Source organism: Nothoprocta perdicaria, unplaced genomic scaffold, assembly GCF_003342845.1.
Source record: "Nothoprocta perdicaria isolate Ctin4 unplaced genomic scaffold, notPer1 scaffold_4, whole genome shotgun sequence".
NCBI lineage: Eukaryota > Metazoa > Chordata > Aves > Tinamiformes > Tinamidae > Nothoprocta > Nothoprocta perdicaria.
Genome location: NW_020455643.1, coordinates 787,397 through 813,142, shown reverse-complemented (window position 1 = coordinate 813,142; position 25,746 = coordinate 787,397). Strand labels below are relative to the sequence as shown.

Sequence of the window (25,746 nt, the reverse complement as noted above, 5' to 3'; positions counted from 1 at the left end):
CGGCCCTCCGCGTCCGGCGGCGGGGGCCGCGGCGGGCGCGGCCGCCACCCCAGCCACCTCAAGGGCCGCGAGATCGGGCTGTGGTACGCGCGCAAGCAGGGCCAGAAGAGCAAGGAGAACGACCGGCAGCAGGTGCGGGCCGCGCGCGGCACGGGCGGCCATAACGGCAGTAACGGCAGTAACGGCGCCGCTTCCCCCTGTGTCCGCAGAGAGCCGTGGTGCGCATGGACGAGCGCAGGGAGGAGCAGATCGTGCAGCTGCTGAGCAGCGTGCAGGCCAGAGGCGAGCGGGAGCAGGAGGCCATGTCCTGGTGGTCTGGGGACGAGGACGGGTGAGAGCGGCCGCGGGACACGGGCGCCTCGAGCCGCTCGCGGGCCGAGCAGCAGGTTGGCCCGGGTGAAGGGTCCCCGTGGGGCTCCCTGGCCCGTGCGGCGGCCCTGGTTCCGACAGCAGCGTGAGCAGTGCCTTCCTGGAGGTGCTCGGGGCCTTGTTACCATGAGGCCTTGTGGCAGGAGGTGCTTGATGACGGTAACTTCCCACTCCCCTTGTGCTGAGGGGGTGCCCGCGTTCCCGCGCAGCGTTTGGGTGTGATGCCGGAGGAGCCGTGGCAGGTTTGCCTCGCGCCCCTTGCGCTGCTCCGCGCGCGCGCTGACGTGTTTGTGCTCCCCGTTCGCCTCAGAAACGCTCCCGAGGAGCCTGCCAAAGTGAGACCAGCCGCGGAGAGAGCGCCTGTGAAGCAGAGAGCAGTGTTGGAGAAAACATACCTTGATCGAGATGCTGAGTACCTCCTCGAGAAAAATGATCAAGACGCTGGCTTAGATGAGCAGCTTAAGGAAGAGTTAAGACAGAAGAAGTCCGATCCAAGATATATTGAAATGCAGGTACGGATCTAAAACTAAAGGAGTGGTTTCTACAGAGACCGTTCTCCATCTTTAAAAATTCATGTTGTTCAAATGGTGGTAAACTTACTGAATCAAACTTGCTTTTGTTTTCATCTGAAGTAAGTTTTCTGTTCAATGCCTTTGTCTTGTAAATGTAATAGTGTAAATGTATACCTTTCCATGTACTCACTTGCCTTTTTTCCCTCCCCCCCCCAAATGTAATGAAATTGAAAGCATGTTGGAATTAAATTTATTTCTAGTGGGGCTTTTTTTACATGGGTGTTAGTTGAACAACTTAGTCGTATTTTTTTCTTAGTTTAGTCTAGATGAAATTGGTTATATTAATTTAGTGTTGGAAAGGCTTTTACAGATGCTTCTTTTTTCATGCTTTTTTTTTTTTTCTTTCAATCCTAGAGATTCCGAGAGAAACTTCCTTCTTATGGAATGAGAAAGGTAAATATGTTTTCATATTGTAATAATATGTATCCTTGCTGTAAAACGAGAGATTTTTGTATATGTCATTGGAATAAACAGAATATGCAAATGTAGAACAGGAAACTTCTGTGCTGAAGTTTCTCAAGGTCTGCAACACTGCGTTGGTGGTGGTGGTGCTGATGGTGCTTTTTTTGTTTTTTGTTTTTTCCCACCACGTAGCTCAAATTTATTGCTTCAAGATACGTAGAAACCTAATCTAACCTCGTACATCTTTATCAGTAGGGATGACAATATTCTTAAATATGGTTCTGAATGTTAGATGCTTTTTAAGTTATTTCTGATATAACACTTTTTTTTTCTTATTTCCCTGCAATGTTAATAAAAAGAATTTGAATATTTGTCTTTTAAATGCCGTGACAATTTCTCTGAAGTTCTCATCACTGTAGAAAATATTTACAAATATTTTCTTTCTGTTTGGAAACAGGAGCTTGTAAACCTGATAAACAATAATCGGGTAACTGTGATTAGTGGTGAGACGGGCTGTGGCAAGACTACTCAAGTTACTCAGTTCATCTTGGATGATTACATTGAGCGAGGGGTCGGCTCGACATGCAGGATTGTGTGTACTCAGCCCAGGAGGATCAGCGCCATCTCTGTAAGTGCTGTTTTAACAGGCTAAGCCCCTTCATTGCTTATGTATTTGTGTGATGTGTGATTTGTTTGTTTTGGGGTGTATGTTTTCATGGGATTTTTTTGTTGTTGTCTGGTTTGTTTGTTTAATAGTTTTTGGGAAAGGGAACTAGAAAAATACTACCTCAAAATTGCATTATTATTAGTCTGGCCTAAATTTCCTCGGACACTCTTTGGACTGAGGGTACAATCTGCTGGATTCCTTGAAGGTGGGAAAGGCTGAAAAGAACTCAAACATACACATAGAGCCTGTACATATAGAGCATATACATAGCTTGCCTTAATGAAAGATTCATTCTAGGAGAATTTATTGTTAGTTACTAATTGATTGTGTTACTCTACAATACGGCATAGACTACAAACCTGTTCTTGGGATCAGCCAGGAAATGTTACTGCAAATGGAAGAGAGAAACTAGTTAGTGTGTGTGTGTGTGTGTGTGTGTGTGTGTTTCCCTTGTTGATTATGTAGCGGTGTCTTTATTCTGAATAAATCCTGTTGATGAGTAGCTAAATCGTAGACCATCCATATATATGTGTGTGTGCGCGCATATATATGTATGTATATGCGTGTGTATACATTTTATATAATCTGTTCAATGCGTCGGTTTGATTTTAAGGTGGCCGAGAGAGTTGCTGCTGAACGGGCAGAAGCATGTGGTAATGGCAAAAGTACAGGCTACCAGATTCGTCTACAGAGGTGAGAAAGGCTCTTGTAGCCATTTTTGTATCTCCATATAAATTGGTAGTTATTGTTAATCAGTGTGAATGTTTGAAAATTAGCTCTTAATGTGTACAGAAATGCTTTTTTTTTCTTTCTTTCTTTTCCCCCCCCCCCCCCCCCAAAAGACAGTCCTGGGCATAGCTGGGGTAGGCAAAAATTGGTGTGGTGGTTGCAGTTTATGCAAATAGCTCATTTGATGTTAATTAACTGTTGCAAGTTACCTGATCCCAAGCCAGTTCTGAACTCTGTGCCACATAGCCTTGGTTGACCAAGTTGTATATTGTTTAAGTCCTTTGTCTAATTATTTTAAAAAGCTTTGCTGTCAGTGGGGAGAAAAGTGATGTCTTCAATTCACTATTTCAAAAGAAAAATTGAAATGGTGAAGGAGAAAACGCTGTAAGCTACGTTTCTGGGAACTGTTACACTTGCTTATTGAATGGTTTCATTGAAGTCAGGTAATAGACACACTGCTGTTTATAGAGCAAAAACAATTACTTTGGGAGCCATCTGTAATTTGAAAAATAACTAAAATGTTACCAGTAAATAACAAAAATCTCAGTTATTGAGAACAATTGCTCCCAGTTTAGTCCGTTCAACAACATTTTAATTTGAAGCACTAAGTTACAGAAAGTCGTATATTCTTTTTATTGTTTAATCAAGAACGTTAAACTGCTGAATGCTTAGCCTCCAGCTGCCATCTGTGTGTGGAGCTTAAATAGCTGCAGCAATTTGGAGTGAACAGAAGTGTGCAAATGATGAGGAATAACGTCTGGGAAATTCTGTGGGTTACAAGTCGTTCAGTTGCTGTCAGCAGCAACTGTTTGTTCCACCAACTGAAATCCAAGCAAGCGAGTTAGAGAAGAAAGCTGAGTGAGGCATAATTCATGGTGTTTATACAGACTGTTGCATTTTTATTTTTTTAAGCTTTTAAAGTACTTTGTAAAGAGAAAATTCAAGAATTTTTAATGTATCTTTTCCAGCCGGTTGCCAAGGAAACAAGGTTCCATTTTATACTGTACCACAGGAATTGTCCTACAGTGGCTCCAATCAGATAAGTAAGTCTGTTTAGTAAGGAACATACAGTTATCAAATGATTTGACTAATAAGTTGCTTCTGCTTTTTACCAGCTTCTGTTTTTGGTTGTTTGTTTGTGAGAAAAATAATTTTTTGACCTTCTATTTTAGGCATCTGTCCAGTGTTAGTCATGTAGTTCTTGATGAAATTCATGAAAGAAATCTTCAATCAGATGTTTTAATGAGCATTATTAAAGATCTTTTGAATATTCGTCTGGACCTGAAAGTAATACTTATGAGTGCTACTTTAAATGCCGAGAAGTTTTCAGAGTATTTTGGTAGGTGAAATACCTTYTWTTKCCCCCCCCCCCCCCCCCCTTACCTAATCTAGGTTTGTACAGTATAATACAGTTCTAAAGTTTTAGGTTTGACTTTTGAGATTGATTCCATTTTTTTTAAATCTTGCTGTTTGGAGATTTTTATTCCCTTAATTTTATCTCAGCATGAATGTGGTGTGGGTTTTTTTGTTTGTTTGTTTTTGTGTTTACCATTAAACATACTTTGAAAATATTATCTTCAAAGTAGTTTAATGGTCTACACATACTGTATTTTATGTGAGTGGATGAGTGAAACTTTTTTAATACTTGGCATCTTATGTGAGTATGTATGCGGGGAGGCTTTTGTTGTTGTTGGTTTTTCGTAATATTCTTACAGAAAATACTATTATTTCGGTACATTGTTTCTTTTTCTGTTTAAAAACTGAGTTATGCTTTCTCAATAGGTAACTGTCCAATGATTCACATACCTGGGTTCACTTTCCCTGTGGTGGAGTATCTTCTGGAAGATGTGATTGAAAAGTTGAGGTAGGTGTGAGCCTGTGAGAAAACACCAGTGCTCACATAGTGTTTTGTTCAGTTTTGCTTAGTATATGTTTTCAAAGCTTATCTTAGCATAAATATCCGTGCAAATTAGGTTTTTTTTTCAGAGGAAAACTGTAGTTTGATAGCAGGCATTTCAGAAAAAAAAAACTTTTATATAAAACAGAAAAACAATTCTTGAGTTCAGTATCTATACATTTTCAGACTACTAAATGAAGATTCTGTTTGCTCAAACATTTAACTTGTTTTTATGCTCATTAGAGATGATGTCTTATTTTTATAAATAGCTTGTTGTTGTTATAGTTATTTTTTGTTATTTAATTTTAAAGATATACTCCAGAAAGCACAGACCGTCGACCACGGTGGAAGAAAGGTTTCATGCAAGGACACATAAGCAGACCAGAAAAAGAAGAAAAGGAGGAAATCTATAAAGAACGATGGCCAGACTATTTAAGGCAGCTACGGGGCAGGTTGTTTTTAAGTTACTGTTTCATAAAAAGTTTTGTGGCAGTACACAACTGAGTGCTGTATTTGTAACAGTTTTTATTAGTGGTTATTAGTGGCTATTATGGGAAATAATAATAGTGTAATTGCCAGTAAGTTTGGATAGTAAGCATTGAAGTGCTTTACAGTCATCTCAGGAAACTTTATATCTGCAAATTGTAAGGGAACCTGTAGCTGCCAGTCATTTGATGTCGGTATTATCCATTACAGTCTCCATAACGTTGGTCTGCTTGAGCTTTGGTCCTTCATTCCATTTCAAGTTCTCGTTTTTTCAGCCTTTTTCTTTGTTTCAGTGGAGCTTGCTGTATTTCAGTCTACAATCAACATGATACAAAATGCACTAGTATTCTGAGAAAAGACTCGTAAAAAGATATTACTGCTTTAGACCACAACAAATCATGTTTTGAACACCTAATATTTCCACTTGAGATGGTAGATTTGATTGCTGGATTTATCTTGCTTTTCTGCTGTCTCTGTCCTTCCTGTGCCTCATTCCTCCATTCATACTTCAGTCCTTTTCCTGACAGAGCTCTTAAACCAGTTGGCAATTCTTTCCACATGATTAGGTTTCTTGAAAATGAAGGACTCAGTAGATGAGAGTCCTGTCACTGAGAGTTCACAGGAGGTAAACGGAAGAGTAAACTCAAGTTGTGTAGTTACAGATAGTCCATGAGGAAGAGAGACATGATACAGATGCTCCAAGTGCATTTCGGTCAGAACATGAAAATTCTTAAACCTACTAATCTGAACTGATCCTAATTGCAGTAAACTGTATAAAAAATCTTATCTATACCTTATACAGTGTTCAAAATGCACAGTATACTGGATCAGAATGCTGCTCAGTTACTCTACCTCTGAAGAAACTCAACAATGTTGAAGATATTCAACAGTAGTGGGCTAGTTAGTGTGTAATTTCATTAGCCTTACAAAGTCATATATTCATGTCTGTATTATATGTTAGTAAGTGATCAATATGCATGTTTTTGGTGCCTGTAGGTATTCAGCAAGTACTATAGATGCCTTGGAAATGATGGATGATGACAAGGTTGACCTTGACCTCATAGCAGCACTTATCAGGCATATTGTTCTGGAAGAAGAGGTACATTTCTGTCTAGTATCAGTTTGTTTCTGTGATGCTGCTGAGTTGTGCTCAGTGGCTATTGGGAATGTCAGAGCTGATAAAGTTATTTTGGCTAATTATAATTGCTTCTCCCTGTGTGTGTGTGTATTTATGTATAAGAGGTTGCTATATAGAAGTAGATATATAGAAGTTGTTTTGCTTTTCTCAGCAGTAAAAAGCTAAAGAATGTTTAAGTCCTAAGAGGAGAGCTTGGTTAGTTGAGGTTTGTTGAAATTACGTGATTTTATTCCTTTTTGAATGGGAGCACATATTCAGGCATTTTCTTGAGTAGGGTTTGTGGGCACTGATGAGAGCCATATGTTTGAGTCTCATGAGAAACTTGGAAATGAAGCTATAGCCATTTTTTTTATAACTTTGTAGGTTATTAAATACGCTTTTCCTGTGTTTCCCTTCTCTTCTTCCTCATACAGGATGGTGCAATTCTAGTGTTTCTCCCTGGCTGGGACAACATTAGCACTTTGCACGATCTCTTGATGTCACAAGTCATGTTTAAGTCAGGTAAAGACAAAACTTTACATTGGAACTTTAGCAGTAGCATTAGTGGCTTAATTTTTGCATATGTTAGCTGGTGTTGCGCTTTTCTTTTTTTGTTTTGGTTTTTTTCTTCCCCCCTCCCCCCAGTCCTTCCTTTTCCTGTCAAGATAGTTACAATAAATACAGCATTTTTTTTTTTTTGATAAAATGTTTTCCTGAATGTAGGATTGAACAACTTGGACTTTAATCTCAAACCTGTATTCCATTCCCTTTATTCATTCTTATTTCTGGATGGAGTTCATTCTAGATAGAAAGTCTTATTTTGTGTTCACTTCCCCTTTTCTTCATTTCTCAGCAACTTCTGCCTACTCTTTTACTGATGGTTCTTTTATATCACATTTATTCCTAAAACTTCATTGATAGAATGCTTAAAATATCCTGTGCATTTTCAGTTTCTCCTGTTTGCATAGCTCATGTTCAGCTAACTTGTCTTAACTAGACCGTTGGCTGTTGCTCAGATAGAATCTTGAGGCCTGTGGTGTTTACCCTCAATGTCCACGTGTTGCAAGGCAAGTGTAGGTAGAGATCATAGTAGGTTGTAGTTGGGTTAGAGTTATTTATCCCTGCCAGTGATTTCCAGCACACCCTCTGTTGCTTGGTGTACAGAAAGGAATATGCACGCTTCAGCTGGAAGTGGATAAATGGTAGTCACAGGAGATTTTACACTGATATGTTGAACATTGCTGACAAAAATCCAGAAAGATGTAAGCATATCTATATCACAGAATCCCAGAATGGTTGAGGTGGGAAGGGACCTCTAGAGATCATCTAGTCCACCCCTCCTGCTCCAGCAGGGTCACCCAGAGCACAGGGCACCCAATCGTGTCCAGGTGGGTTTGGAAGATCTGCAGAGAAGGAGACTCCACAGCCTCCCTGAGCAGTCTATTCCAGGGCTCTGTCACCCTCACAGTAAAGATCTTCCTCACATGGAGATGGAACTGCCTGGCTTTCAGCTTGTACCCATTGTCCCTTGTCTTGTCCCTGGTCACCACTAACAAGAGTTTGGCCTCACCCTCTTTACATTCTCCCCCGGGTATCTGTACATAGTGATCAGGTTCCTCTGATCCTGATCTCAGTCTCCTCTCCAGGCTAAACAGGCCCAACTTACTTAGTCTTTCCTCATAGTTCAAGTCCCTTAACCTTCTTTGTTGCTCTACGCTGGACCCTCTCTGCAAGCTCCACATGTCTCTTGTCCTGGGGAGCCCAAAACTGCACACAAAACTGCACACAAAACCATGCACACAAAAATGAATATAACCAAAATAATTTGGGACTGAAAATCAGGAGACTTCATACTTATCCTGTATACTTAGCTTTACTGTACAATTAAAGTTTCTGTGCTTACATCCTGTCTTTTAATGTTTTAATTTTCAGATAGGTTTCTTATCATACCTTTGCATTCATTGATGCCAACTGTTAACCAGACTCAGGTATGTTTTGTATTTATTCTTACATAACAAAGCAACTTTGCACAACAATTCCTCCAAAAATAAATATTGAGCATGCATTTGGGTCTGGCAAACATGTAAGTGGATAATTGATGATTACAGGTTTTTAAGAAGACCCCACCAGGAGTAAGGAAAATTGTGATTGCTACCAACATTGCAGAGACTAGGTAAATAGATTTGTAGCCTTAAAAAAGCTATACTCTTAACAAAATAAACAGAAGCAGTAATTACAGTATAAACCTGTTTCTAAAACATTTGTAATAGTTTATCTTGATTAGATATTTATAGATTAAACTGGAATTTTTCTTTAAAGAATTGTTTATAACAATCAAAACATGAATGATTAAAATGACTTGCACTTGTTATATGTGATAAATTTGAGCTACCTATTCTCTTTGCAGATTTCTTAACGTTGTGTTGTGGACTCTGCAAGATCTAGGAGAATAGATCAGGCTCTTCTTTGAAATGCTTAGTAAAGTAATTCTTAAGAAATTCTCAACCAAGAATTTTTATTATAGGTTTACAATTTGGGAGGGTGTAAAAAGATGTTGAGCTTTTCAGAATCCTGGGTTAAGCTTGTAAAGATAGGAGTTGCATCTTTTTTGTCTCTCTTTTCAAACAGCATTACAATAGATGATGTGGTGTTCGTTATAGATGGTGGAAAAATAAAGGAAACTCATTTTGATACACAGAACAACATTAGCACAATGGCAGCAGAGTGGGTTAGTCAAGCTAATGCCAAGCAGAGGAAAGGTCGAGCAGGAAGGTAAGTGTAACAAAACTAGTTAGAAAACCTGTTTTGTTTAACTTCTGTCACCTTGGAGCACCACATTAAAGCATGGTGAAGATATATATTTTATTATTGTTATTCATTGCATTGATGATGTTTGCCCTCATACTTCGTTTGTGAGGATCCAATAAATTACAGCAAAAACTGCTTGTGAATTTATATCACTTGGCTGTGTATCACATTCGTTGAAATTTGTCTTCCCTCAAAATACTTCATGATGTTCTTTCTTGTAAGTTCCCCACAGACTTAATGTTGTTCTCTGATCTTTTCATTGCTCCTCTCTAGCAGGTAATAGGAGTGTCTTTTGTTTTTCTATATTCTCATCTGTAATACAGAAGGTTGTAATGGCTTTACAATTGAATGCACTGCATTTTGAATACCTTGAGGTGTTTTGGAAGTCTGTTTATTTCTTAACAGCCGTAATGTCACAATGTCATAATAAAAATACATTTTAAAAATGTGATATATTGCAGAGTTCAGCCAGGTCATTGCTACCATCTGTATAATGGCCTACGTGCTAGCCTTCTAGATGACTATCAGTTACCTGAGATCTTGAGGACACCTTTGGAGGAACTGTGTTTGCAAATCAAGGTAAACATGTGAATCTCCAAACATACGTACTGTTTACTTTTACAGGGGAATAAGAGATAAACATAATAAAACTCTTGAGACTGGGGTTGTGTTCAAGTCAGATTTCTGATATACCAACAGCACAATAGCTTTATCTAATAATTATATTGACGTTTGTAAAATGCATATGTGGATACCAAGGCAAAAAAGTTTGTGTCCGATATATACAAAAGCTGGAACTATTATAGAAGCTATTAAGAAGCTATAAAAACTACAAACACTTTTTTTTTACTGTGCTTGTTTTCTCCAGAAACGTTTTTCTTTCTGAAAGAGGAGTTTCTGTGGGAATACTAGTGTGTCATGAGACACGATATCTCTGAAATTTCACGAAAGAGTAGTTTTAGAAGTAAAGTGGGTTTTCTTTTTGAGAATCTGTATTGCATTCCTTGTCTGTCATTCATTCTTCAAAATGAAGTCAAAGCTACCACTTAAAAGAGTGGAGTTCGTGACTTAACTGTTAATATATGAATAAATGTTGAAGGAAGAATACATCGTTATATGTAAAATTTCTTCACTAATACACTTTTACTTTTGTTCTTATTCCTTAAATAGTGAAATTTTAACCTGAGTGAATTATTCACTTTTTTCTTTTATTATTACTGAATAGTTAGATACCCATCTTTCTCTAATTATAGTGATTTTTTTCTCCCGTTTTTCCTCTTGCCAACAAGATTCTAAAGCTTGGTGGAATTGCTTATTTTCTGAGCAAGCTAATGGATCCGCCATCTCATGATGCTGTAATGTTGGCCATAAACCATCTAATGGAGCTGGTAAAGTATCATTTAATGTACGGTTTCTTGCAAGGAAACTTTGGCTTAGAGACATATTACTAAATTGCTTCTTGCCAAGGGCAGTTCTGACTGTGCACGTCTAGGTGTTTGTATCTCCTTCTTGTCTTGCTGACCTGTTACATATTAAGGTTGTGCAGTGTTCTGTCCTCATGTTTGAGAGGAGAAAATAATTTTTATTCATAATAAATGAAGTTTTATGGGCTGCATAAAGTAGTTCATGAGGAAGTTTCTAACTCTGCTTCTGTAACATCTTGCTCATGGCTCTGTCCATATCTTTGTGCCCTGGATAGATTAGTTAGGAGCTTGAGATGCCTTTGCTGAAGCTGTGTGAGCAGCAGAGGCAGGTTGGGGAGTGATCCTGTGTGTCAGTGTCCTTGTGAAGGGAAAGGGATGAGCAAGGGTGAGGCTCGTGAAACAAGCTAGAAAAGCCCCTTCGTGCCACAAGTGGGGAAAAAGCTGCATGTTGTTTGTGCGATGGGGACTGAGGGTTTATGGACACAGTTGCACTGTTGATTCTTTTTCTTTTGAGGTGGTCGGTGGGAAGTGGGTCTTACCTGGACAAATTGGATGTTTTAATTCACTGCCAGTGTGACAGGGCTGTATAGTAGCAAAGAGCAGAGTAAATAAGAACAAAAGTGATACTCAGGGAAAGTGAGAGTCTAAATATAAGCTTGATCAGTAAAACAGGTCACTGAAGTGTGAGGTGTGTGGTGGTTTTTTTTTGTTTGTTTTTGGCTTTTTTTTTAAAAGCCTTTATCCAGAAAGACTGATCCCAGTAAACGGCATTGAACACAATGATTGATGTTTTCCCATTCCCAAGAAGGGCAGTATAAAGTTTGTTCTCTAGATGTATCAAATGCTATTTCAGGAAAATCTTCATTTTATTTTTCTGGTTCGACAGAATGCTCTGGACAGACAAGAAGAGCTTACTCCACTCGGTGTCCATCTAGCACGATTACCAGTTGAACCACATATTGGAAAAATGATCCTGTTTGGAGCTTTGTTTTGCTGCCTGGATCCAGTACTTACCATTGCAGCTAGCCTCGGCTTCAAAGACCCTTTTGTCATTCCCCTGGTAAAGTTACTTAAATAATTAAACATGGGATTTTAAGAATCTCAAAAGGATATTAGGACTTAAAAAAGATATTGGAGCTTACTAAAATACTATTTTAAGACTAATTAAGACTAATAATAAGACTAATTTCTAGTCTTATTTTCACATTAATTGTATTTGTTAGTAGAAGATTGTCTTGATGTACTCTGAGGTATTGCCTTTGGCTAAGGAGTGACTTCAGTTTTCATGTATGTTACATGTGAAGTATAGATATATCAGCTATATGACATATATATATATACACATGTGTATTTATGTACTTACGAAAACTGAACTGGAAGAAATAAAAGCTTGTCAGCCAAATATTTTATAGGTTCTAATTGTTCTTAGGGCAAAGAGAAAGTAGCAGATGCAAGAAGAAAGGAACTGTCAAAGAACACTAAAAGTGATCATCTAACTGTGGTGAATGCCTTCATGGTAGGTTTATTTTATGTTTGTTCTCTCCTACAAAACTTTAGAGCAATATGCTTTATTTTAAGGAAAAGTCTGATGTTTGCTGAGAATTATTTCTCCTTCTACAAGAACACATTAAGACACAAGAACATTAATTTTCATCCTCTTATTGTTAAGGAATCTTGTCTCCAGACTCAGTAGCCTAATTTAATTTCTTATGGACAGATATATGAAAGAGCAGGGAAATGCAGCTTAATTAAAGATGGATATTCTCAAAATGAATACTTGATGAGCTGAGTGTAATCAAGCTTCTTCCTGGCAAGTTTTTATTTGCCCTTCACTAAGTAACTTTGTCCTCCTGGCATATACAAGAGACTGAAGCTTATTGCAAGTTTTGGGCACTTGGGGCGAAGAGGAGGGGAGATAACATTGCTACCCAGGACTTCTAATAGTAGCAAATGAAGTTCTGGAAAACTTGGCTATAATTTGCTCCTAACTATTTAAAAAAAAAAGAAAAAAAAAAAATCAATTCAAAGCGTAGTAGCCCGCTATACAAAAAGATCAAAGGATGTCCTTTCTTTTTTCAATAGAAGAAGAAGAGTATAACCATATTGCTTATTGATGTCCCATTTTTGCACCATATTTTTTTATTGATTTGTATTTGTTCACTTCTAAACTCTTTTGAACTGTGATATTTTGTTTGCTTTGTTTTTAATTTTTAGGGCTGGGAGGAGACTCGACGTCGCGGTTTCAGAACTGAGAAAGACTATTGCTGGGAGTATTTCCTCTCTCCGAATACACTCCAGGTAACATTTCGATGACTTTGAAAAAGGATTGTCTTGGGGAAGGGCGGGAAGGAGTCTTTGGCACTCTGTGATCTTGGGACAATTTTTTTGATAGATGCTGCACAACATGAAAGGACAGTTTGCCGAGCATCTCCTTGCGGCTGGATTTGTGAATAGCAGAGACCCCAAAGACCCCAAATCTAATACAAACTCAGGTGACGAGTGGAAGGAGATGGAAAATTTCCTGTAGTTGAAATCTGTTCACAAAACCACATTATTTACTTTGCTGTCCTCTACAGATAACGAAAAGTTACTGAAAGCTGTCATCTGTGCTGGCTTATATCCCAAAGTTGCAAAGATCCGGCCAAGCTTTAGCAAAAAGAGAAAAATGTAAGCACTTGGTCTACTTTTGCTTTGTATTGGAGGCATTTTCTACGCTAGGTAGTTGGGCAAAGCAACAGCTTGAATGAATGAATGAATGAAGTTCTTTGTGCAGCTCAGTCGTGGTGTAAGTTACTTCGTTTGTGAATGATAGAGCAGACCATGGGGTTGTTGGCTTCCACTTGCTGACACTGCAACACAGAGTTACAAATACATCAGCAGCGCGGCTGGTAGGGGATTCTTGCTATAACCCTGGAGCTACAGTAGCACGTGAAATGCTGTCCTTGTCATTTGGCAAGATAGAGCCCAGCATCTCTGGTCTGCTGATTCTAACTTGTTAACAGAACATATACACACCAATGAACAAAATACTAATCTGCTCATCACAATATAGATATCCTAATTCATAACCTGATGTTGGTAGGATGGAATGAGGAACTGAATGTTTGGATCATCTTTATGGCGTACAATGTGGAAATAACTTGTTATGAGCAATTGCTACTCATGTAATTAAACTCAAGTGAATGTTACTATGAAAAGAGTAAAATCAGCTAGTCAAAATCATGCTTTGTGTCAAATTTAGATCAGTTTACGTTAGGTAATCTATAGCTGGCAGCTACTAGCCAGCTGATAGTTTATTTTAAATTGAGCTCAATCAGCTTGAATCACTCAAAGATTTCCTGTACCATTACGTTTGCAAACCTGATGCTAAGTGCTGTACTGCAGGCTTGGCCACACGGTGGAGCCAGGTGTAAACAAGCTGCCCAAGATGGTTCAATTTTATGGGCCTTTAAGCAAGAGACTTGCTATTCTGAATCACTTTGCTAGAGTCTTTAGAACAGAATGAGCACGTAGGAGACTGTTGTTCTTCTATCTGCAAAATCCTCCTGCACACCAAAGGTAGAGAGCCCTGTAACCAGCTTGAAGAACTACCGGTCTGAAATGGGGAAGGGAGAAAGAAAAGCTATTTCATATTGTGCCCGATCTCAAGGAATAAAAAGCATGATCATATCAAGAGGTAAATGAGAAGTAAATATGCATTCAGATTGTAAATACAATTAAAGCGTTTGAAGATGCTCCCTTGAGTTGAATTCTGCAAAAGGCAAGTTTGTGTTAGTTTGTCCCAACTCCTAGGTGGGCTGGAAGCCTGTTCTTCTGCTGTTGCCACCTCTTAACAAGCAAAGAGCTCAAATATGCAAGTTGCTTATCTTCCCCCCCACACACAAAATAGATAAAACCTTGGGTGTTATAACCAAATATAAGTCACTGAGTCACTCTTTTGGAAAAAAGAACTTTTGTTTTTCTACTTGATACCTACGGGTGGCTTTTTTAAGTGTATTTAACAAAATTCCCTCCTTTCAAATGGAGAGGGATGGTAGTCTTAAATTCATTTGCTCTTGTAGGAAAGAGATGAAAACACCTTTGAATGCCCTTTTACTTTGAGAATTTAGAACATTGTAGTAGTAATAGGGATATTTTTAACTTTAGACATATTTTGATAAGTTTTAAGCATTTTATTTCAATCTTAAAAACTGTTTTTCTTTTAAGGGTGAAAGTCTGCACCAAGACAGATGGAACAGTTAACATTCATCCAAAATCTGTGAATGTGGAAGAGACAGAGTTCCATTATAACTGGCTCGTGTATCACTTGAAGATGAGAACTAGCAGTGTATGTGAATGTGCATATTTCTGATTATTCTTTACTTAGCCTGGATGTAGGTGGGCTGGACATTGAAGCTTTCTGGTTTGGGGTCATTCCTTTTACATGAAATCAGTTTCTACTGTATGTGATACTGGCATTGTTCCAAACAACTGATAACGCTCAACTGTGTTAGATGTTGACATCTCTGTAAAGCCAAAGATAAAAATACCTGCTTCTGGCAAAGACAGATGTAGGCTTTGCTTTCCGTTTATCCAGTCTGACACTTCTGAATATATGGAAAAAGTTACTTGGACTTTTTGTTGTTGTTAACGGAATAATTGGTTTGGTTTCTTGTTTAATCAAATACTGCCTTTATGTAACTTTTCAACTGAGTCACTTCAGACCTGTTCTGTAAAATGATGAATGACTGAGAAATGATCTGGAACTTTTTGCGCTGTGTTTACTAAGGGTCATGGGACTTTTCTTTATCTTTTTGCAGATTTACTTATATGATTGTACAGAGGTTTCTCCATACTGTCTCTTGTTCTTCGGAGGAGATATATCCATTCAGAAGGATAAAGATCAGGATACCATTGCTGTGGATGAATGGATTGTTTTCCAGTCTCCTGCAAGAATAGCACACTTAGTTAAGGTGACTATGTTTAATAAGAACAACGTATATGGAAGACTTGCTGTGAAAGTAGTGGTTCTTAGGGGATTTTTGTATTTGATACTACTCTCTACCTACTTATACATTGCTGTAGGAAAATAATATATGCTTTTAGTGTATTCCCAGTATTTCAAATAAATGTTGGGTTTACATTTATATAACATATATGAATATTTGCATTTAAATAGTATAAGGCTTTCTCACACATGATTCTGGGAAGGAAGGCTGAATTTGTCCATTTGAGCAAATGTTGCTATTTAAGCACAATTAAGGAGACTGTTAAACTATAGAGTATATGTAACTGGACACAGTTAAGTGGAGAGTGAAATTCAGTTGCTGGCAAAATATGAGTCCAAAAGAGTTCTGGTTTTGGTCATATGCAATTATTTTTAAGCTACAGAACACACAGGTAAATTCTGAAGGCTTGTAGATGAATACAGATTGAAAAGTGGTAGTAAAAATAGTATTTTGAGCAGTCTATGACTTGATAAACTAGGCAGAAGTAGAGAGTAATGTACTTGTGTGCATGGCTTGGTAGAACAGCTAGGCAGACATAAGAACTGTTGTTCAGCTGGGCTGGGAGGAGCAGGTCCTGCACCTCCGGAGGCACTGGGAATAATGGGGAGAGGGAGGTCTTACTTGGCCCATGCACCCTCTGCTCAAATCCCTGATTCCCAGAGGATACTGCCAAAATACAGAAGCCTCAGAGAAGAGTCACGGGGTTGATTTGAAAGAACTATAAAACTGTCGTGCTGTGGGAGATCAGATGAGCAGGTTTGGGTAGGTTTACATAGGAAAAGCTAGAGGATTATTCGATCAGCCTGTTATACTTCCACATGCATGTGGGTGCTAAGATTAAGGATCTTCAGGTTTATTAAATTCCAATGGAAAGAGGAGCTAAATAAAGCCTTGTTTAATGTTAGATATTATACTTGCTATTTCTGCCTTAAATACCTTTAATCCTGAAACAGTCAGCTAGAGGATGTGAATGCTCTTACAGAGCAGAGCATCCAGTTCTGCCACGTGAGGCAGAACTGCCGGCGTCTGAGAAGCAGCTTTGGATCTTGCCGTTTACCATGGGAAATGAGTTGACATGAGACTAGCAAGGAGGGGACAAAGATTAGGAGAAGGGTGTGTGCAATGGAGTTAATTTTAAAAAAAAGTTGTTGTGTTTAGTTTCCTAAATGTCTCTCTCTCTCATTCTTACCAAATTCTTGTTTGCAGAATTTAAGACAAGAGCTCGATGGTCTTCTACAGGAGAAGATAGAAAACCCACACCCTGTGGACTGGAATGATGTTAAATCCAGGGACACAGCAGTGCTGACAGCTATTATAGACTTGATCACAACACAGGAAAATGAAAGTGCCAAAAACTACGCCCCTCGATTCCAGAATGAACGTTACAGTTGATGCAGTTTCATTTTCAAAACCAAGTTATTCACCTTTTTTATTTTTTTTTCTCGGTTTTGTTTTATAGCATTTATTTAGCTAGAGGAAAAGCTTTTAGGGCAAGCTGGTAATTTCCCCCATACTGAAGAGCAGTTACTTCAGAATAGTTGGTAATATCTGTATATGCATGGTATACTGTGTTTACTGTAGCTTTTTTAAAAAGAGAAAACGCAATGCTAGCAGTGATAGTCGGTGTATGTTCTTGTCCTGCCCCTGCTGACTCTTCTAAAACAGTAGCTTTTTTTCCATCAGGTAACAGATATTTAAAAAAAAACTGCTAAAATACTGTTTAAATAAACTGTAGTGTTCTTGTTATTGGTAGAAACATCTCCAAAGGCTTTTTTTCTTGGGATGGAGGGGATGTAGTTATACCTCCTATGTATGTGTGTGTATGTGTGTGTATATATGTGTATAATTATATATATACATATATCTGTATATTCCAGCAGTGCAGCAGTTTCCTCACCAATATTTCTACGGAAGGTAATTATAATTTAATTGTAAGTTAAACTTGAAAACAAATGTAGTTTAAAAAAGGAAAGCAATGTTGTTCTGTGGGGAGAAAATCCTTTAAATACCCCTGCCGTTATTTCTGTTCAGTTCCTCTTTCTTTGCCTTCTGAGCCCATTAGTCGCTGGTATTGACTGAATCGTTGGATATTTAGATAAAAGTCATGGAGAGGGAGCAAGCTTGGAAGGTTTCTTAATATTTTTTCCTTTTTAAAGCAGTGCCTGTATGGGTCATGTAGTCCTCCATTAAAGGCTTCTCTCCAAAGTGGTGTTTTAGCTGTCGGTAGTTGCTGCTGTCCCCCGCTCTGAGCGCTTCCAGGTGCGCAAGGACGGCTGCGTAACGGCCGAGGTCAGGATTTAGGGGAGCGCGGCCGGAGGAAACGCTGCGGTGCCTGAACGCTGGAGCATGCGCTGGAGTCGACCTTCGCTCTGCCATGGAGAGCAGCTGCTTAACGAGAGGGGGTTAATTAGCAGCCGAATGAGCCTCCTTGTTAGTGCAGCAGCAGCCACGTGTGGCTCTACGTGCAGAGCAGAGCTGCTTCCCTCCATGGAGGACATGGAAATGCCGCCGCTTCCCAGTGCCTTCCCCGCGTGCCTTGCAGCGCTCCCGTCGGCAGCGGCCTCATCCCGAGCACAAGGTGACGGGACACGGTAGGAGCGGCCACGAGGAACGCGCTCATGTGCACGTGTTTAGTGGGGATGGGAGTGTGGGGGTGGCTGCTGCGGGAGCGCCCAAGGGGCCCGTGGGTTGCGGGTGGGAGGGCTGGGCTGGACGCCAGGCTTTGAGCAGCGTGAGGCGGCTGCAGGGCGAGGGCTGCATCCCGGCGCTGCCCCACGTGGACCTGGGCACGTTAGCCCCGAGCTGGGCCCCCTCCAGCAGGAGCGGGGCTGGCTGCCCCGGGACAACGAGGCACCGCTTGCCCTGTTCTGTGTCGGGCTCCTGGCGCCCCTTCCAGTGCAGTGAGAACCGGGCTCTGCTCTAACATACCCCACAGATAGGGCCTGTAGCCACCCATGGACTGTAGCCACCCCGTCACGGCGCTGCGCGGGCCGGGAGGGACCGAGCTGGCAGGGACTGCGTGTGTGACCGATGCAGGTCAGGCCAAGGCAGGCGGTGTAACTAACTCGTCCCTGTTGCTCACGTTTGTGCAGCTAACAGTGTGCTGGGAACAGGGGCTGCGTGCTGGCACGTGTGTGAGTGCCTGGGGAGCAAACCCCATAATGTGGGGGTGGAAGAGCCGTGTTTGGGATGGGGACACTTGTGTAAGTGTCACCTGGAAGCTGATTGTGCTGCTCTTTGAGGTATGGGCAAGAGCGGGGTGAACTGCAGCAAACCTGAGGGGGCCCCTGCACCCTGCAAAGGTTCAGCTGTGTGGGGTTTGTTTTGGATTATTATTATTTGAGGAGGAGGATTTGGCATCAGCTTATTACTGGGAGGGAAAAAAAAAGGTGGCTTAGCAAGCGCAAGAGGTGCTGTTCTGCTTGTGGTTTGCGGTAATAATGGCCAAAATACCTTCCAAGGCTGGAAAAGCAGCAGGGGTCGTTGCTGCGGAGTCTGCAGCTGAGCAGCTGCCTCAGGGCTGCTCGTGTCCTCTGGCCCGAACCGGAGCCGCCGGTGTCGCGGCGGGCGCCGGGAAGCCGCGCGGAGTGGGGCGAGAGCCCCCCGTGGGAGCCCCTCTTTGCTTGCAGAGCCGTGTGGCCCTTGTGCTCTTGGCTGCGCTCTGCTGACCCGAGTTAATTGGAACTAGCTGTTGTAGTGATTAACCTTGTTAACTCGCACGGGCAGTCGGCAGCTCGTCTGGTCCTCGGAGCTTTGCAAAGACCTGTTCTGAAGACCACGTCATTAAATGACTGCTCTGGGGTACGGTGCCTTCCTCCTACCAATGACCATCCTCCTTCATAGTTGTGTTCACCTACGGATTGCTGCAAGGCGGTAATCGTCCCAGTTATTGGGCCGTATCTAGCCAATACGGCAGCCTTGTTCTGACCGAGACCCGAGGTCTGCCCCTCTACACGAGCGTCCTGTTCTGTCAGCCCAGCCTGGTTAAACCGGCGCCCTGGCCCAAGGCAGGGGCGCAGACCCGCGGGGAGGCTGCGCTCTGGAGGGCTGGTTCCTCCCTTCGCAGCCCCCTTGCCGAGGGTCCCGCGGGAAGCTCTAGGGCAGCCCTGGGCTCGCGCGGACGGAGCCTCCCGCCTCGCAGGGCAGCGAGGGCAGGACCGAGGGCCCCGAGGCTGCTCCTTAGCTCCGAGACCAGGGAATCCATCACTGCCCCTTCAGCTTAAAGAACAATTTAACTCCAGTGACAGGATTGATATTAGCGAGGTGCCTTGAACAGGCAGTTACTGAAGAAAAACAGAAACTTTCTTTTAGTGAGACTTTAAAAGCACTTTATGGATTGTTGTCCTATAAAACCACAGATGTCTTTTAATTCCTCAGAATGGTGTCTGAGAATAGGAAAACATGAAAAATAGCTTTAAAAACACTACAGCATTTCTGGAAAAACTAGGTATGAAAAATATATACAATGTATTAAAAAAATCTGAATATAATTAATGGTTGCATTTGTACATTCAATAATGTGTTAGAAATCTGCCTGTATACAGTACAATTTGTTAAAATATTAGTATTTTTACTATGTTAAATAAGATTTTAATTTACAGTTTACAACTTCATTACTGTTTCATCAGTCCATGTATATAAATTAATTTGTAAGGCTGTATACTCGTCAGACTGAAAAGGTAAGTATCTCTGTACAAAATTATTGCTTTCCTACTATATTTTTGTTACAGAGAAAAATTTATTAACATCAACTTCATTCACAAATCAAATATCCAAAATATTACAGAATATAAAACAATACCAGCCCTGTAAAAACACAGCAACAGAGCTGTGACAGGAGGGCAGCCTTTGTACGAGTTCTTAACCTTGTTTTTTTGCCTTAGTTTTTATTTAAGCGCTCTCCAGAACAGAAAGGTTAAAAAGAAAACCCAGACTTCAGGTTTGCTGTGGTTGTCGTAACAAAAATGTTAAAGGTGCTACCTTCTTAACGAGGAATTAAGAAGATGGAGGGAAAATTGAACCACAATGGACTTCATTCCACTAGTTACAGGGCTTTAAGCATACCTAAACCCTGTGTTCTCAGACATCTACATTCTGAACTAGACTGGGGTTACATCTAAGACTGAAGTTGAAACTAGTTTGAAAAACTCGTAGCTGTTCTCCAGGTGGGTATTTGCTGCAGCCTGAAAGGACTCTGTGAGAATTAAGACTATGGCTCTCACTGTGAAAGAAGGCAGCCTCAGTGCCAGCAAAGGGCTCCAGAGCTGCGGGAAGCGAGGGGAGCCCCAGGGCCCTGCGCAGCCCCACGACTCCTGGGGGGCACGAGGGAAGCCCCAGCCCTGGCTGCCCTTCCTTCCCCCCAGCACCATGAGCTCCTGGGGCTCAGCAGCCACAGCTTTTCAGAAGAGCGTGGGCGGAAGTTGAAAGGGGAAACACGGCTGCCCTCCACCACCTAAGAACCTGCTTCCAGGTGAAATGTGCTGTTGCTTGAGCCAGGCCTCAGTTCAGGTCAGGCTCAAAATGCCAGACCTGACAGCGCAGCTCCCGGGTGGGAGTCTGTGCGTCCGTGACTCGCAGCCGCCCGCTGCAGCTGCAGTGCCTGCAGCCAGGTCCCGCGGGCAGCAGTTAGTGCAAATCCTGCAATGAAGAAACAGGAGGAAGAGGGGGGAGGGAAGTCTAAACATTGGTTTCAAGTCCAAGTAGCCGCCCCATCCGCTCCATGTTTTTGTCGAGGGTGGCCCGGCAGGTGATCTCCTTGGCACATTCCATTGGGAACCAGCCTCGCTCCCCGTCCCGCAGTCTCTCCCCTTCATACCAGCCTGTAACAATGAACAGAACTCATTTTTACATGCGAGTTCAAAGTTGTTTTTTTGTGAGAACTGTATTGCACTTATATATAAACTAGTGCTCCCATGCAGTGGATGCATTTAGCTGTTTAAGTAAATAAAATAAAGCTAAAGGCAGAGTAGGCAGGATGTTTTTGAGACATACTGGAAAGAACAGCAAAAATAAATATGTTGATATATTTAAAATAAATTATTCCTTCAATCCAAAGCACTGCAGGCATAACAGAAAACCTTTCATTTCATTCGAACTGTTAAATAAGTACATTGTCAAAATTTAATGTGAATGTGAGATGACAAAGGACTCACCATCGTTTACTTTTTGATAAACCAGAACGACGTCGGCAACTTGAAGAGACAGTTCATCCGCCTGCTTGGCCGTGTACGTCCTGATGATCTCCACCTGAGTCAGAGCTGGGAAGCAACGCGCCAGGCTGCGTTAGTTGAAGCACACGCGGGGAGGGGACAGCTTAAAACCCGCATACAAATCACACACGTGCTCGTAGTTTTAGAATTTCCACCTTGGAGCACTCAAAGCCCTTGGGTGGAGGGAGCGAATGGCTTTCCACGTGAGCACCCACGAGCTGCAGGTTGTGGGTGCTCCCCACCCAGGTTCTGCAGTGACTGGTTTTTGCCAATTTTGTTAACAAGTTGAAACAACTACCCAAACCCGGGGTAACAAAGGCAACTGAAGTCATCAGGCTGCTTCAGGAAAGCTCCTGTGCTGGGAAGATGACCAGTTCAGGTAGCCAGACCACGAGGTGTCTCTTTTTCAGATTACTTAACCCACCTCTGCTCGGGTCTGGGAAGGGGCAGCGTGTTCCCGTTCCCCTGCCCAGCCCGCGCCCCTCGGCCCCGCTGCCACTCACTTGTGCGGTCGGTGTCGAGCAGCTCCCGGCTCTTGCCCAGCGCTGCGATCCAGCGCGCTCGCTCGCTCCTGCAACACCAGCAACAACGCTCACTTTCCACGACTGCCGCTCTCGGGGGTGGTAAAACTAGCTCCTTTTCAAGATCATTTTAGCTTCTCCAGGTGGAAAAAAATAAATCACGTAACTTCTTTTATCCTCCCTCACAATATAGCCAGAAGCTGTGATACTGCTTTTAGTAATGTATTATTCAAACATAATTAATATTTAAAGGATGTTGGAGCAGAACATCTCTGAGCCCTGCCTGGTGTCTTACAGACTCGGCCTGTGCTACTTCACAGAAATTAATTTCTCTGCTGGTGTCCGTGACTAATACCCATCATTAATCTAAAAGAATCCATCTGGTGAACAAAGTGTCTGGCAAATGTAGCACAGCAATTTAACGCCAGCAGGTTTCTTGTAGGGCTTGGCCACAATGCGTATTTAGAATGAAAATCAAGAACAGAGAAGGGACTTGAGGGTTTGTTTCTCCAAAGGCCCCATGTTGGTCTGGGAACTCAGAGCAGCCAAGCGCACGAGGACAGAACGGGCCCTAAACTCATCTCTTGCCTCTGTCCCTCAGGGAAGGGAGCCTGTCGGGGCAGGGAGGCGCCGAGCGGCTGCAGAGCCCGGTGCCCTGAGGGCAGCGCCTGCCCGAAGCTGCTGCGGGGTGCGGGGCCGGGAGCCGCTGCAGGCAGGACACGGGCACGCTGCTCCCGTGGCTCCCGAGCGCAGGGACCCGACGCAGCCCCGCGCTCTTGGCCGCAGGGCCCTTGCCCGGCACCCCGCTCCGTACCCTGCTCCTGCGGGCAGCCCTGCCAGCCTCCTTCCAAAACACGGAATTCTTTACTGAAAACTTTCCCTGCAAATGACAATCTGCTAGACCACTATTTATATGACAAAGAGCATACACCAAAATAATAATAAATCCATAGAACAAAATGTCTCTAAAGGAAATCCAGACAGCTAAAAATGCTCTGCCTTTTCTCCCAAATACGACCTCCAAACAAGTGTGAGTCATGTGCTTACTGTATAATGAGATTCTTAACAGAGGACATTGCTGGTCTGTAGCCTCTTTCAGGGTTATTCTGAACTCTCGCAGCCAGCCCCAAAGTGCAACAGTTTCCAGCCGGAGCTGTGGCCCGAGCCGCGTGTCTGGCGGCCGCTGCGCCCCTCACACAGACCCGGCTTTCACGTGGGAGGGTCCCGGCGCCGCCAGGAGCCGCGGCCCCAACACGGACAACAAGGGGCTCCTTGTGGCGCCCTTGGAAGCCAGCGCTGCTCGGGGCGGCCGCCGCGGGACGGGGCCCCGGCTGCCCCCAGGACCGGGCAGCTCTCCGGGGCGACGGGCGCTGCTGCTCCCGGCTCGCCGCGTTCCCACCCCTGCTCCGGGAGCTGTTCCCACCACTGCCCTGTGCCTGCAGTGTTCAAGCCCTGCCCTGTGTCCCGGCCTCACACCTGCAGTGCCCTGACGGGAGCTGGAAGTTATTCCACGCTGCTGGGGTAACTCAGGCTTTGGGAAGGCCGGTTCAAAGGCAACACAGCCGGGAGGCAGCGCTGCCCTCAGCATGGGCAGGGCCCAAGTGCCCCGGGAGGCCACGGAGCTCCAACCTCCAGGACACAACAGAACGAGCAGGGGTGACTCAGCTGCTCCACTCACCTTTGTAACTAACTCGCTGCAACGTGTCAGCAGTAAGCCAGGGCGGTTTTATGGGACACAGGTGGTTTCTCTATGTGCTACAGGTTAAGCTGATTTAATGCAAATGCTCCCCCACGCAGGCAGAGCACAGCCAAACCACCCGGCAGGCCCAGCTGCTCTCAGATGGGGCACTAGTGTCTTCCAGCTTCAGCCACAAGGCTCTGAAAGATGGTCCCTGCCAGGGGCTCAGACCACAGGAGGGATTACTTGTGCTGAGGCCAGAGCCAGCCTGGGGGCTGGAGCTGGTGAGACAGATGCTGAACCCAAGGAAGGGGGTCGCGCTGCCCGGCTGCGCCACGTCCCTGCACACAAGTGCGGGTTGGAGCGGCGGCTCCGGGGCTGCCGCGCCGTGCAAGGCCCAGCAGAGGCTGTGCTGGGTGGACTGGGCGGGAGGACTGCGGTGGGTAATGCTGCCAGTGGGGAGCAGCAAGGGGAGCAAGGCTCTGCAAAAGAAGCCTGATGTTACTGCTTGTGCCTCCTTAAAACACGTATTTACAAGCAAATCAGCGTGACGAGATCTGGATTTACCTGACCTGCTGCAAGAAAAACAGGCACGCAAGCAGGGACGCAGCTACCTGACCCAAGAAAGCCCCGAGTAATTCACTCATTAGCCTGGCAAAAACACACTGCTAATGTGCTCAGAGCTTTTGGACACACCAGCCCCCATCAATTAAACTGAACTCCAATTATAATTCATTGCAAGGTTTTAAATACCTGATACATCACTGAAATATTTAGATCATTTTGACAGGAACTTAAACATAACAAATTGGCATTTTTTTTTTTCCCTCTTGTGCAATCCTCTTTATATGTAACTCATGCAGTAACTGACATACAAGCATTCCTGTTTAGGCAAACTTACACCTCTTTCAGACTAATCACCATTTTTTTCTTGCTGTATTCTACAGCCTCTGCAGCTAATTGCATAAAGCTATTTTCCTTTATTTGGAGGGCTTATTAGCAAACCTCGCTGCTCTGCGTGAGTTGTAGTTACACATTTTTTCATAAGGATTTTCAAATTTGCATAAACATAGGCAGGCATCCCTCCCCCCATTAATCACCCATGTGATGTGAATGATTTACTACCTCTCTGTGAGCTATGAATCCTCCGGGTGTTGAGCAAGGATGCCCAGGCCGGGGCAGCGCGCCGGTGCTGTGCAGGGCTGCGGGTGCGCGGGAGCGGCCCGGCCAGGCCCGGCCCCGCGGCGCAGCTGCGGCGGGAGCCGCTCAGAGCCCGCCCGGCCCTTCGCACAACCGCACCGCGCTCATTCTGCCACTGCCCCGGGCTGCGAGGTCCCGGAGAGCAGCCGGCTGGGTGCTGGTGCCCAGCGGGTATTACTGAAGCTGCACTGCCCTCGCCTGCCCTGCCACACATTAACGGCTGAGAAAGGGGACACGGGCTCTGTTCTTCGCCTGTCTTTAAAGGCAGGCACTCCTCCCAAGATGAGCTGGCCACAGCACAGCTGCTGCCTGGGGACAAGGGCCCTGCTTTAGCCACCCGCCCTCAGCCAGACCCCAGAGAGCGCCCGCCTGGACACGCTGTCGTAGCCGTGCAGCCCGGGCCGGGGCAGAGGGCCCGGCCAGGCACCACGAGCTCCGGGAAGGGCGGCCACTTACGGAGTGTCGGCTCCCAGGAGCATCCGCACCCTGTCGCCCGCGTGGCTGCTGAGCACCAGGCGGAAGGGGAGGGCGCCGGCGCCCTTGGCCGGGGAGGCGCCGGCCTCCTCGCCCTCGCACGGCCCCACGACGAGCTGCTCCCTCAGCGAGTAATCGGTCACCGTGTAGCTCTCCTCGCTGCCAGGAACACACACACACAATTTGTAAATAAATAAAGACATTA

General features: G+C 43.6%; 2 protein-coding genes across 2 annotated transcripts in view; one reads left to right on the top strand and one right to left on the bottom strand.

Moving 5' to 3' along the window:
* On the top strand, positions 1-17,298 carry DHX36 (DEAH-box helicase 36; the record flags this gene model as incomplete). The annotated part of the gene is made up of 25 exons (XM_026045211.1): positions 1-132; positions 210-331; positions 680-881; positions 1,296-1,334; positions 1,801-1,971; positions 2,624-2,703; positions 3,708-3,782; positions 3,912-4,078; positions 4,522-4,603; positions 4,948-5,088; positions 6,119-6,221; positions 6,674-6,761; positions 8,172-8,227; positions 8,348-8,412; positions 8,868-9,011; positions 9,509-9,626; positions 10,337-10,435; positions 11,358-11,531; positions 11,901-11,987; positions 12,686-12,769; positions 12,864-12,963; positions 13,048-13,138; positions 14,678-14,798; positions 15,271-15,423; positions 16,666-17,298. Coding segments are annotated over 25 exons (2,880 nt in total), but the record flags the coding sequence as incomplete, so codon positions are not given.
* Positions 17,299-20,095: 2,797 nt separating this feature from the next.
* The window catches only part of ARHGEF26 (Rho guanine nucleotide exchange factor 26), a 96,109-nt gene continuing 90,458 nt past the window's right edge, over positions 20,096-25,746 (bottom strand). The window contains exons 11-14 of the mRNA XM_026045418.1: positions 25,524-25,700; positions 22,172-22,239; positions 21,612-21,716; positions 20,096-21,278 (exon numbers count right to left, since the gene is read on the bottom strand). Coding sequence (XP_025901203.1) covers positions 21,136-21,278; positions 21,612-21,716; positions 22,172-22,239; positions 25,524-25,700 — 493 coding nt within the window. The 3' untranslated portion in view covers positions 20,096-21,135. The remainder of the gene's footprint in view (positions 21,279-21,611; positions 21,717-22,171; positions 22,240-25,523; positions 25,701-25,746) is intronic.